The 14,594-nt window shown below is 33.6% G+C and overlaps 1 protein-coding gene across 4 annotated transcripts in view; it reads right to left on the bottom strand.

Moving 5' to 3' along the window:
• The window catches only part of LOC106875237 (corticotropin-releasing factor receptor 2), a 147,262-nt gene that overhangs the window by 40,004 nt on the left and 92,664 nt on the right, over positions 1-14,594 (bottom strand). For all 4 annotated transcript variants that reach the window (XM_052970217.1, XM_052970216.1, XM_014923299.2 and 1 more), the window contains 2 exons: positions 7,785-7,911; positions 5,478-5,631 (listed from right to left, as the gene is read on the bottom strand). In XM_052970217.1, coding sequence (XP_052826177.1) covers positions 5,478-5,631; positions 7,785-7,911 — 281 coding nt within the window. The remainder of the gene's footprint in view (positions 1-5,477; positions 5,632-7,784; positions 7,912-14,594) is intronic.

Consider the following 14,594-nt stretch of genomic DNA (forward strand, 5'->3'; position numbering starts at 1 on the left):
GCAGGAGAAAATTCTTAAAAACAAATATCAAAGAAACATACCTGTTTATGTGTGTTTGTGTGTAGAAGAAGAGAGAGAGGGGAGAGAGAGGTGGAGGGAAGGGGAGAGAGAAAGAAAGACTAGAGAGTGTGTGATATTTAAATTTTGCCATCTTGTCAACTTACAGTGACAGTCATTATGTATTCCTTGAGAATAAAATATTTTAGACTTTACTTTGGTATTTTGTCATTTTCCAGGGAATCAGCTAATGTTATTTGCTCTATTTAATCTTCTCTGAAAGAAACACACACACACACACACACACACACACACACACACGTATGTGTGCGTTTACATTTCGAAATGTAGAAGCTTCGAGAAATATGTATGTATGTGTGTGTGTATGTATGTATGTATGTATGTATGTATGTATGTGTGTATGTATGGATGGATGGATGGATGGATGTGTGTGTGTGTATGTATAAATATAAAAACGGAACAAAACACAATAGAGGGCATTAAAACATTTGGACAGATGGACAACACAAAGGTGAACAAGAGAAACAACAATTAGAAGGACAGGCAATAAAAGACGGGTCATTCTTGGCTTTCTTTCTTCTGTCAAATACCAGAAGTCACGACCATTTTGGACAGTTACACTTGAGATGGTTCGATCTGGTTGTCCCCAAAAAAACTCTACGCTAAGAGCATTAGACCCCTTTGTAAGAAAGCTAGCGAATGTGTATGGCAACAAAGATTAAAAAAAACCCAGAGAACATGGTACACAATTACGAATACAACAAGAAATAGCAACAGGCGTCTTTCTACTGAGAATGATTCAAATTGAGCTGTTATATTTCGGGACGGTAATTTTTTTTTCTACCAAATAAACACATGCATTATATATTTGTTCTTCACTCATTTATTGCTGTTTTTATTCTAACTCAAGTCCATTGTCTGGAAATCTTTCGTCACACATCTGTGACCTCCTTAGCAACACTTTCCATTTTCACGTGTGCTCTTGTTCTGCTTATTCTATTCTAATGGAATAAGCAGAGCAAGAGCACACAGGAAGAATATGAACAGTAATAAATGAATGAAGAATGAATATATAGTGTGTGTGTTTATTTGGCAAAAAAAAAGGACCATCCCAAAATACAACAATATCTGTTTCAATACATGACTTCACATCAGGCATCTTGCAGCACAAATTCATAAACATTGGTTCATGGGAGTAACTGTTTTCCAAAGCCTCATATTGTTGTGAATTGCTTGAAATGTGGAGTAGATAAACAGCTGACAACTGATGAAGGGTCGTTGTTTATCCTACTTGTCTTGTTTTCCATTTGTTCCTCTTGTTGTTCACATACCCAAGTTTGCCTTCTTATTTTATGTTGTTTATGTTTTATGATATCCTGTACCCATATATGCATATATATATATATATATATATATATATATATACATACTTGGAAAAGGATGTGTGGCGTTCGATCATATAATAATATAAATAATATATAAATATATGCATATATCCATACATATATGTACATACCTACATCTATATGTATACATACATGCATATATGGGTACAGGACATCAAGAAAACGTTAAACAATGAGAAACGAAAACATAAAAACGAAAACGAACTTTTTTCAAGCAACAAAAAAACAAACAGAGAAACGAGACATGCAACATAAAGAGTATACCCCTTCGTCAGTTGTCCCTGTTCCATCTACTCCACTGAAATGCAGAGTAGATGGAACAGGGACAACTGACGATAACTAATCTCTTCAGTTATCTGGCACATACCCAAGAGAAAACACAGGTATAAACCATTTTTGCATGTGTGTGTGTGTGTGAGCATGTATGTGGGTATATATATATATATATATATATATATTGGCGAATGGGTGGGTGAGCATGTGTGTATTTCAAATGAGGGTGGATGAGTATATACATATAGGCACATGTATGTGGGTGTGCGGGCGCGCATGTGTATGTATGGACTTGTGCGCTTACGCGAATCCTATGGACATTTTTACTCCTTTACCTTTACTCCCTCCCCTCACTTAGCAGTCATTCTAATAGCTCTTTTGTCTTAATAACGGTCAACTACACAGTAATTTCCCTTTGTTTAACGGTTATTTTCATAGCATTTTTCAATGGCCAGATAACTGAAGAGATGGTGGTGTGGGTTTCTGCCCCAGTATCCGAAACTCGGAGTTTTATCATGGCTACTGAATAATTGTCACATATTATTTACAGATAAATTCCTCAATTTACATAATATTGAGGTCTCTTTCTTTCTTTTGTTGTCTTTTCTATCAATATATATATATATATATTTATATATAATGTAAGATTAATATAACATGAGGATGGAGGATATCAGGCTTTAATAGTAGAACATAACATTTATTTCTGTGCCACACACCAGCTTTAAGTTGCTGTATTTAAATTCATATACCATTATAGAAGATCTTTACGGTTATGTAGTTGTTTTGCAAGATTCTTGATATGAACATGTATTAAAACAGATATTGTTATACTTGGAGATGGTCATTTTTTCTTTTTTACTGATTAAACACATGCAATATTTATTTGATCTTCACTTAAGTTTTTATTTGTATTATTTTTAGTTTTTACATCTGTCAAAGGTCTTCTGTTACATGTACTGTGCCCTCATCACTGATTCTGTCCCATGTGTCTCCTCTTGTCCTGCTTATTCCATTTTGTCCTATTTAATAGGAAATTGTTCTTTATAATTACTATATTATTGAATATTTTTCAGCAACAGCCATGTGTGGGTGCTTATTGCTTACCATCAACTATTATAATGCAGACACACACACACACATACACATTCACATAATCCCTTTCTTCACACATACTCATGTCACTGTCAAACTGAGGACTCTTTTACTGAAAGATATTTTTACACAGGACCCCTTAGAAGTTCACAAAATTTGTTACGAAGTGTTTGGAAATAAATATTCATTTTTATACACAATATAGAATTGTCGATGATTTCTGACACTTGAAGCTTTACTTCTGCCACTCTTTACAACAACAACAAAAGGTGATTTCAGTTGGAACACTAAAACTTCTTTACTTAACTATGTAACAACAATAATACTACAAAAGCTGAACGTTGAATTTGGTGACTATTGCCATTGAAAACAGGCTGCCTGCTGAGAAATATAGTCATCTTAATTTATAATACTAGACAGAGTAGACTAACTTAACAATAGCTTTCTGATAATATAATTTACATACTCCAAAATAATTGATAAACAGCTTTCTGTATGATAGTCAGGGCCAGATTTAAACTGGGAGCTGAGGCACTTCAAGTTTAATGGGTCCCTTATACACAAGAATTAAAATCTTAGACAATTACCAAATTTAAATCTCAAAACCCATCAATTTCAAATAATTGAATTTGAAGAGTTAGCAGAGGAAGTTTAAATAAATGACTGAAAATGTCACTTTATAGATAGACTTTTTCAAAATTCAAGTTTCGTTTTTCACACGTCCACTTGCAGTGTTTGACTTTTCCTTCAATGTGAAAAGTAGAATGAAGGAAGGAAGAGTGGGGTAAGATTTTTTTTTCCTTTTAATTTGAGTTACATGTTTCAGAATGTAGAATAAGATAAAATGACAGAAAATTACAAAAAAGAAAAAAAATCATTTTTGTGGTTGTTGTTCCAAAGCCATAAGTGTGTGTGTGTGTGTGTGAGAGAGAGAGAGAGACAGAGAGAGAGAGAAAGAGAGAGGCAGGTAGAGATACCAACATTTAAAAGACATGGATTTTTAAAATTCATCTTTTAAAATGGCTTCTCTTCATTGTTTTGCAATGGATGAAAAAAAAAAATTAAAAAGCAAGGGAAGCCCCGACAAAAATGGTGAAATTCAAACTGCTATTTCTGAAAGTCTGCTTTTCCAGTAAGAGTATGTGGGGCACTATGAGAAATATTTACTGCATTTTTGACTTTGAAGAAAATATATTTTTTACAAATGTTCAATACCTTGCCAGAACTATATCAGCAAAGTAAAGACCTTCTCTAAACATTGTAAAACCTATAGCATAGTCCGAATACTATTTCAGAAAATTATCACTGTTCTCTTTGAGCATATAAAAGACAAATTTAGGTGGAGCAAAATGGGTAAGATAAGACAAAGTAAATATACCCTTCCAGTTCTCCAGAAATAAAATTTGAAAAAAGAGTCATGCACATGAACATCCATCTTTAGACATCAGAAATACAACTAAATTTAAAATGTCTTGGTCAAATGAAAGAAGATTATTAATCTAAAAACTCATCACCAAAAATTATCCAGATATTTTATTATTTACCTCAATTACAATGGGGTTAAATTTCTTGAAAATAGTGCCTGTCACCTATATTTCAAACTTTCAACTTCAACAGCAACTATGTAAACTATACTGACCAATTTTTACTCCCAGCTATGTAACCTATACTGACCAAATTTTACTCCCAAAGATGCTGCAATGGTACAATATGAGAAAGAAAATAACAAGAAATCAAAAATTATTGATATTGACCCAGTTACTAATTTTGCCCCACTTCCATATAGTAATTCCATGTATTTGACAGAATGATGAAAAATATTAAAAAATAAGAAAGAGAAAAGATTCAACATTAAGAAACATTTGAATATATATGCAATAATTCGAAAGCTGAAAAAGAATGCTTTTAGCTGTTGAAAGATGTAATTTTATAATTAAAACTAAATTCAAAAGTTTTCTTTACTCACTTGCATTCAAAGCCTCCCTGAAATAAGTTTAGAAGTAGAAATGTATGTGTGTGTGTGTACGCTTTTAACCAATAATGGTCAAGCCAAGGTCAAGCTCAGGCATGCATTGAAAGAAGGAATTTAGCCTGGAGACAATAACATTTTTCTATCAATCTCTTTATCTTTATATACATTTATACTTACATACACACACAAACACACATACACTCACAGATACATACAGACAAACATTTTCAGGAGTGTTCTGTTGTTTCCCTTTTCCATCCCAAAAGTAGCTACAATTTCCTTGGGAAGTGCTTTGGGACTGTTTTTTTAATTGAATAATTTGCTGTCCCTAAAGTGGCTGTCATAAAAGAGAATCCATTTTTTAAGAAATCAAGATACCTTTGTATATTGAAAGACAGCCTCTTCATGCCTGATTCCTGTACTGAGTGCTACATATCCTTCCTAGCAGTGGCCTCCCCCCCACCAATATCTAGTTGCTTGTGGCAATTGTCCCCTCCGCCCATCCATAAATCCAGTCCTGATTATAGTATAGAGAGATTGCACCCATAAGGAGAAAGTCATTATCTTAATGAATAATTCTAGCTATGATAGACTTACACAGATACACATAGGCAAATGCACAAACACAGATACACATAGGCAAATGCACAAACACAGATACACATACATTCCCTCTAAAAGCATATGCACAATGCTTGACAAACATTACTTACCCCATCCTATTAGTTTGAAATGCCAAAGCTGGAGTTTTTCTGAAGAATATGTCCAAACGACAATCATGTGCAAGTGAAGACCTTCAACAAACATCCAATAGAAGTTTGTACTCTGGAAGTAATTGAAAGCTGTCACCAAAGCTTTACATAACCACTAGAGATAGAAGATAATGGGCATAAGATTAGTGTTGTTTAATAAATAAATTTTTATATGTACAAACAGTGCAGTATTAATTTAATTTAAAATTTCATATTCAACTTTAAGAAAATACTCAGCCAAATATTTTTTATAACTTTTGTAAATTTTCCTTTTCTTAATCACTTGTTTATTTACCTAATACTTACACATTCAACTGTCCTTTCATGCCTTCTATACTCTCTCCCCTATCTTTTCATTCAATTATTCACTTGGGTGAATAAACCATTAACTGCTCAACCAGCAAATTGAATTCTGTTGACCATAGAAGAATCAAAAGCTCTACATTGCAAACTAATAAAATCATTTTCATTATGCAATTCTTTAAGTGTTTATTGCAATTAATAAGTTATCTGGAACTGATTGTTCAGAGATAATTACATTTACCAGGAATAAATTGCCACCCTGTGTATAGAATGCAAACCCCACAATCTTCATCTGTTAACTTGTATTTATGGTGGCTTGGCCACTTGACAACCTTGATTTGGTTAGGACTTTTGAAATAGCTTTTACAAATAAAATGGAATTTCCTGGGGTGAGGGATAGGTCCAGGATTTAGGGTGAATTTTAAAGTACTCCATATTGCAAAACACTTGTAAATAGTTTAAAAAGAATTTTCCTTTTAAATCCATATTTTTCAAATGTCTCAGTCCTGCCCTTCGGAGTAGCTACTACGATTAAAAAGATTATTTTTTCTTTTCTTTTTGCTATTTCTCGATTTGTTTTTTAGAATAATGCACGTTCTAAATAATTTAGAATTCACATTTTTGAGAAAAACAAATTCTTAAACACTTTTCCTCCTTCATTGTACCTTTCATGATTAAAATTTCTTTTCTTGTCATTATTTATAATTTTATAGTATTCCAAATTGTGAAACACTTCTGATAGACATGTAATTTGCATTGAAAATTTTTATTTTATTTTCAAAAATTTGTGTTTTTCAAATTTCTTACTCTGCTCGCCCCCATACCCTTTATCCATAATTGCCATTCTATTCTTGAAAACAAAATTCTTTAAATTTCAGTTTTTGAACATCTTTTGTCCCACCACCAAAACCAACTTTATTTTTACACTTTTGCCAATCTTTAAAACCTTTTTCCTTTTTCTATTCAGGTGGCTGCAAAAAATAAGTTTAATGAACCATATTTACCAGATGTTTGTTAATTTTTTTCACCCCCAAAATACTTTAATCACAAAATGTATGATAAAAGGTAATTGAGAAATTGTTTTTTATAAAAATATGTATTACAATTGTTTCAGAATGTGGAAATGAAAAATAATGAAGATGAAAAAATCATGTGTGTGTGTGTGTAAGTGCATGTGTGCATATGTGTGGAGAGGGCTGAAACATTTGAAAATATAGATTTTGCAAAAAAGGTTTTAGTTTATACAATAAAGTGATCTGCAAGTGTTTTGCAATGTGGGATACTATAAAATATTGAAAAATACCAACCCTCCACATTAAAAAAAACAAAAAAGAGAAATTTGTGACAGCTATTCCGAAAGCCCACTTTTGATTTGTTTATAAATAGAGACTATAAAACATTCTCAATACCCAATGAGCTTGAATATCTCCAAACCATTAATAGCCTATCAACATTCATTGACATTATTAGACTGTTTGTCATGTAGCACACTGTACTATTCCAAAAACTTGTTTAGTCTGGTTATCACAAATGGTTGTGCCATGCTGGTCATTCATTCACTTTCATTGTTCTTGTTGGGATGTGACACCACCCTAACTTCTGCTATGACATGAAGGCAAACATGTAGGAATAAGCTTATTGTTTGTCTTGTACATCAGTTTCCAGTTTTACTAACCAACGTTGCGAAATGAAATCTGAGATGTAATGATATTTGATACAAAATATCTGAGAGCCTTGTCCAAAGTTAACAGTTTTCATTGGGTTTCATAGCACAACTTGTCTCAAATATGTTTTATTGAAGATCTAAAGTATTTTTTTCTATTAATATCCCAGCTTACATACAGAGAGAAAGAGAGAGAGAGAAGATTGGAAGACACATCAAATAATATTATTCTGCACAAATGAACTGGCCAGAAAATCAGTTAAGTCAAATTCAATGAGTGTCTATTTGTTTTCTCTACTCACCTCAAGATGGGGTTTGTGAACGGCCACATGTTCTATACTATGTCGCATGGCCAGCCAAATGATGTTACGAAGGATAAAACTCATAATTAAGTGGCAGTGAATCTTATTTCGAAGACATCGCAGATTTCTAAAGAAAAAAGTCAACGTTAAGATCTGGCTTACCGTGGGTATTGTAACAGGATATACTGAACATTATAATAATAAGGGAACTTGGACATAGTTTGTAAAATAAATGTTACGTTTGCTTCAGGGGTATGTGTGCTAAATTGGCAACTGGGGCAAAGTGAGTAATTTGTGATTTCTTGCTATTTTCTCCCTACCTGTTTGAAACCATTACATTGCAAGTATTGCATCATTATTTTGTACTGTCACATCATTGTAATTGGGGCTGCTAATAAAATATCTGGATAATTTTAGTGTTTAACAATCAATAGTCTTTTCTCTGTTGGATTCCAAGTCAATTTTTCCCGAATTTGATCATTTTCAGTTGTCAAAAAATGATGTCTAAACTTGGGTAAAATGAATAATGACTAATATGAATAATTTTTCTCCATAACTGCATGGTGTATAAATATATGATGAAGAGAGCCACTCCAGCAGATTGGGAAGAATCTATAGAGAATATTTTATGTTGAGCTTTTAGATTAGTCAAATTTTGTTAATTTCATATCATGTGCAATTTTTTCCATGGACATCTTTCAAAATTTGACCTAAATATTAAAAATTTTTGTTGTATTTCTGATCTTTTTGATGTTTAAACCTTTTCTCAAATATAATTCTGGAGAATTGAAGAGGTAAATTTACCTTATCTTGCCTTACTCATTTTGCCCCAGCTAAATTTTTCTTTTTTATGCACAAAGAAGATGCAGATAATTTTCTGAAATAGTGTTCAGATTATGTTATAGTGTTTTAAATGCATTTAGAGAAGGTCATTTGCTTTGATGATAGAGATTTTGGAAGATAGTGAACATTTGTAAAAAATTCTTTTTTTCATAGTCAAGAATACAGCAAATCTTATGCAGTGTGCATCCCCAATACACTGTATATATATATATATATATATCAGCATCATTTAACGTCCGCTTTCCATGCTGGCATGGGTTGGACGGTTTGACTGGGGACTGGTGAGCCAGATGGCTGCACCAGGCTCCAATCTGGTCTGGCAGAGTTTCTACAGCTGGATGCCCTTCCTAACGTCAACCACTCCGATAGTGTAGTGGGTGCTTTTACGTGCCACTGGCATGAGGGCCAGTCAGGCAGTACTGGCAATGGCCACGCTCAAATGGTGTTTTTACGTGTCACCTGCACAGGAGCCAGTCCAGTGGCACTGGCAACGCCCTCGCTCGTATGTATGTATGTATGTATGTATGTATGTATGTATGTATGTGTATGTGTGTGTGTGTGTGTGTGTGTATACATATACATATATACAAATAGTTACACACACACACACACACACACATACATACACATTACAATTGACTGTTTTTTTTAATGAAAGTATGGAAATGAAAGAATGAAGAATATATTTTCAACTGAACCATTTAGCAACCTAGCAGTGACAAAAGATTTATAAATGTTCAAAATATAAGTGAGCAAAATACACACATGCATGCACATACACTCACACACATAGTTTTATTAATTTCCTATATTTCCATAAAACTCACTCAATCATGTAAACTCATTGTGGCTCTACCAACAGTGCTTCTAATATGATTATTGGATGAGTTCCCCAAATTAGTTATGTTTCATGAGAAACGATATGAGCCAAACTAATTTTTAACATAAAGCAACGTGTTTTGAATATTTTTCATCATTAATTTTTAAACACTAGCATCAGTACCCGGTCTCGCTCAGGTTTAGTAATAACTAAAATAATATAATCATGTGGTTTCAATATATTTGGGATAAATTCCTTTTAAAACGAGTTTGACAATCTGCAGCTGATCTTGGAATGTTGGTTGTACTCCAGCAATTCAGAAGATGGCTCAATTTGATCTTCTTAAAGGATAAAATAAATAAACGTAACTAGCATTTATAAATAATTGAAACATATTATTCATAAAAACTTTTTAATTTACAAAATCGATTATCATTCATAGAAAATAATACATTTCTCATGCCCAAAACATTTTAATCTCTATGAAGTAAACATCTTTTTTAGAAAGTATTTAAAAAAATTTACTGTATGAATTTGAGAAAAAATACCTTCATGGCAATTTTTCTGCTGCCTAGAGGCAAACAGTAGTCTATGATTTGCAATACGTACATACATACATACATACATACATACATACATACATACATACATACATACATACACACACACACACACACATACATACATACATATATACATACATACACACGCATACATACATACATACATACATACATACGCATACATACATACATACATACATAACACTTACATACATACACACACACATACATACATACATACATACATACATACATACGTACATACATACATACGTACATACATTCATACATACATACATACATGCGGCACAATGTTGTTGCTAAAATAATTTACAATGCCATCCACAAAAAATTCTGTCTTGAAATAAACTTAGAAAACCCCTCTGTTATGGAATACATTCATAAACACCAACTCAAGGAATACTGGTGGAATATTCCCATCAAAACTTCTGTCAAATGTAAACATAACAGGCCGGATATTGTTGTTTGGGACAAAGGTATGTACTGTCGTACAGTTTAGTCGAAGATTCTAGAAGGATGGTTAACAGTTATAAAAAACTGGCAAATTCAAGCACTGATCCACTAAACTGTTTTGGGGAATCTATGTCACTTGTTTCAGTGAGTCATTCTTTCTCCTCACTCTCTTTCCTACTCCTCCTCCTTTCACTTTTAAGTAACATGCATATGTCGTAGTTGACGAAAGGCTTTACTTGTAGTGTCCAGTAACACATGTTAATTATGTGGTTAATTTCCTTGCATTACCTTTGTAGCGTATTTTTCTATCTCTCTGTTATATATACATGGATGCAGACGTAGTGGATAACAGCTAGTCTTCAGCCACACTTTTGGACCCTGTTGTGTCCACCACTCTGATTGGTTGGTATTGGCACATTTTGTCTCCTGTTCTATTTTGTGCCAAGGTGCAACCCAACCAATTGCAGCCTTCAGATAAGGTCACGTGAGACAGTCTTTCTGAACCCCAGTTTGAGCCGACAGGATATTATAAATAGCTAGCTTTTCACCGTCACAGTTTTGTCAGCCTTCTCGGCTCCAGACCCTCTGAGGTCTAGCCGCTGACTACAGAGCACACAGCCAGTTCCAGCGACGACAACAGCAGCTTCATGGAGAACACCAACACTTCGTTCAACAGCATTCAGGACCTCCATCTTCGTCGCCTCCAGCTTCTAGCGTCTACATCAACTTCTCTACGTACACGCCACCAACAGCACCTGCACCCGCACAGGTTCTATCTCTTCACTCTTTGTGAATTACTTCACCGTGGTTAACAGCGAGTACAACCTGCGACGACCTCCTGTACCAAGTAACCGGCCGCAGCATTGAAACCTCAACTTCTCACGACATGTGTCTCTTCTCGGCTCTGCATTGCCGCCACAACTTCTTCTTACAGCACCTCAATTACTGTGTACCTTGAATACGAACTGGTATTTCCCATCCTTGTGTTTGGACTTTCTTCTAACATCCTTATAGACTATTTTCTGTTCTGTATTTTTTGCACACACATACATCCATGTTTGTATACACATACATTTTGTTTACATGACGGCCTGTCTATTATTGTGTTTATATGTCACACTCACACACACAGAAATACATGTTGAGATATCAATAAACCCTTCTCTTAAACCTTCTACCGGTTGTGTCTCTCTTTTCCTTTTGGCGCTTATATACATTTAATCTTTTCTCGTGTTTTTTTTATTTGTATCGACCGTGCGATGTGCTAAAGGAGCCATTCCTCGTCACCATCTCCTGGTCGCACGGTCGTTATACCTTCATGACATTATCCAGTAAGTTACATACTGAAAATTCTTAACCGTTATGTTCATTGAACATTGATCCATTAATTTATTGAACATATATTCGTAAAGTTAACAACGCAGGTTAATTAAATATTTGGAAAATCAAACTGTAGTGTGGTCATTGTCTATACACGCAACCTTCTTAACTCGTAAATAGTCTAAGAAGAATATATGACTAACCATTACTCTAAACGACTATTTTTGCGATCAGAACTAAGTTATTGGCAGAAATATATTTGGAAACCTGTTGTCAACCTCGTTGAGGAAACAAAAATGCGACATGATACGATCTACAGAGGATGGAAAAATCAATGTCATCCACATAATTTTTGTCGATGATTTAAGCTGTTTTCATGTAATATTCAGGATACCAATAGATGATTAGGATTAATTACAGTAGAGTTTGGTAAGTAGTCGAGAAAAGATTGTCGATTGTGAATAGGATACCAGTGGCTTTTCAGTCTCCCCTGTCTCCAGTAATGAATGTTACAAACATCTCAGAATTAACGAGAACAATCATTCATCTGTTGTAAAGAATCTAAAGACAGTTTCAGGTATTTCATATTCAAGGAAAGCAAATTTTTTGTGTTTCTTAGTGACGAGATTTTAGAAAATGGTGCTGTTTATAGGATCAAAGGGTAAAATAAATTATCGTCTTTGATTTTAAAATACAAGGTGGGCCAAAAGTCACGCACAAACTAAATCTAATACGCTCCGGAATTGTCAAAGAAATGCTTGAATTGTTCTAAAATTGAAAAAATAAAGAAATAACGATGAATACACACGTACTTGTATATGATGAAAATACGAAAACTAAAAGAAGCAGCACATATGCTAGGACACAACAACCTCCTAAGCAGACCGAGTGCAGATATGAACAGCATATGGGAACCAGTATTAAGGAAGGATAGGAGAATATTAGATTTATAAGCCCTAAAATTCACTCCATAATTGCATATGGCGTAGTGGTTAAAAGCGCGGGATACTAACCCCAAGATTCCGAGTTCGATTCCAGGCAGTGACCTGAACAACAGCAAAAAACAAAATCGAAAAATACCTTAGGAATGAGAACCCAAAATTTTCCCAAGACACCTGATGAAGGCTGGAGGGTATATCAGCCGAAACGTTGTGTTAACAACAAGATGAGGACAAATATCCATCAATTCTAAAAAAAAGTAAGTACTGCGGTCAATTCGTTTGACTAAAATTCTTGAAGATTGTGCCTCTAAAGACTGAAACAAGTAAAAGATAAAAAATATATATTTTTATATATATATAAAACATACATAAATACAAGCATATATATATATATATATATATATATTTATATATATATTTTGAGTTACAAGAATTTCATAGGTTTCAAACTATCATTAGAATACTGCAGCAGACAAATGTATTGAGAATTGAATGTGAGAGTTAATGAAACTTGTTACATGACAGCTTAATTTACTCGGCGAAAATCAATCAATGAGAATTTGAACATTTTACTAGGAAAAGCTTGTGAAACAAAACGCATAACTTGTAAATTTATTTGGTTTGCACAATAAAACATAGCCAATATATGCTGTAGATTGAATTCTATTCAATTAAATCTATTTAAACCAATAGAAAGTATTCATCATCTAATTTTCCCCAATTTTATTCAAATGGCATCTTCAACTTATTGAAAGCCGAACGTTTCTGTTCCAAAACGCTTTTTCAGAATATTTGCCGTAAATTTTTAATTTGATTAAAATTTTTATTTGAGTGCATTTCCAGTGCACACATCCTTTTTGCCTTGGAGCACTCTTTAAACATTTCAACGATATGACAGAGTGCATTATTCAGCTGAAGTATCTATATTTTCCTGACAGCAAATTGATTTATTGTGCTGAAGTATTTACATTTTCACTAAAGCATTTCCCTTGAATGTTTCGGAAAAGGTTCGAAAAAATTTTGAAACGAAATGTTACCGGTAGTTGACAATTATTGGCGAATGAGATCTTGCCAGTTAGCCAAATGGCTTGTTTCGGGTTTGCGGCCTAGAATATAATTTTTAAAGGCTTAGTCAGAGGGAGAAGTGCAGTGCTCACGAATCCTTTCAAGACCTCTGTATTTGGTGAGGTGGAGGGAGGGAGGAAAAGACCCTTAGACTAGTGACCTGGTTTGATTACTTACAATGGAAAGGACGTTACTAAAGGCACCCAAGGCATAAGTGGCAATGTTAAACTAGGCAAAAAACTTCAAAACTGTACCTCAGGACTGAATTGATATAAGATTAATTTTAATCTATATTTTTAATTGTGTATAATGGTGTGTGCTAGAGTTTATTAGCGAGAATCTTATTTAAGAACATTATCATTATTATTTTTTAAGTGTGCTTCTGTTTAATCGGGATCCTCTAGTTTGAATGTTATAATTAATATCTAAAAAATTTTTCTACGGTATGAATGCTTTATTTATTTTGATGATTATTGCTCTAACGGGTTTTTAAAAATTCTATAGCGTTCTCAATTGATCAGCAACTGAACTGTATAGTATACAATTTTTATGTTTGAGTTGATTTGCCGTTTGCTCGTTCCTTGCACATTTGGGATGGACGGTTGTGTGCCATCTAATACCTTTTCATCCTGTTTTGTATATTTTCATGGGTCAACTATGAAAATTGGATTTGAATGTCTTCTGTTTTTATTGGCTGTATATAACTAATAATAATAACAATAATAGCAATAATAATGGGACCCCGAGGAGATGGAGTATCCTATATTTTATAATATTTTATAAT

This window comes from Octopus bimaculoides, chromosome 8, assembly GCF_001194135.2.
Source record: "Octopus bimaculoides isolate UCB-OBI-ISO-001 chromosome 8, ASM119413v2, whole genome shotgun sequence".
NCBI classification, from domain to species: Eukaryota; Metazoa; Mollusca; class Cephalopoda; order Octopoda; family Octopodidae; genus Octopus; species Octopus bimaculoides.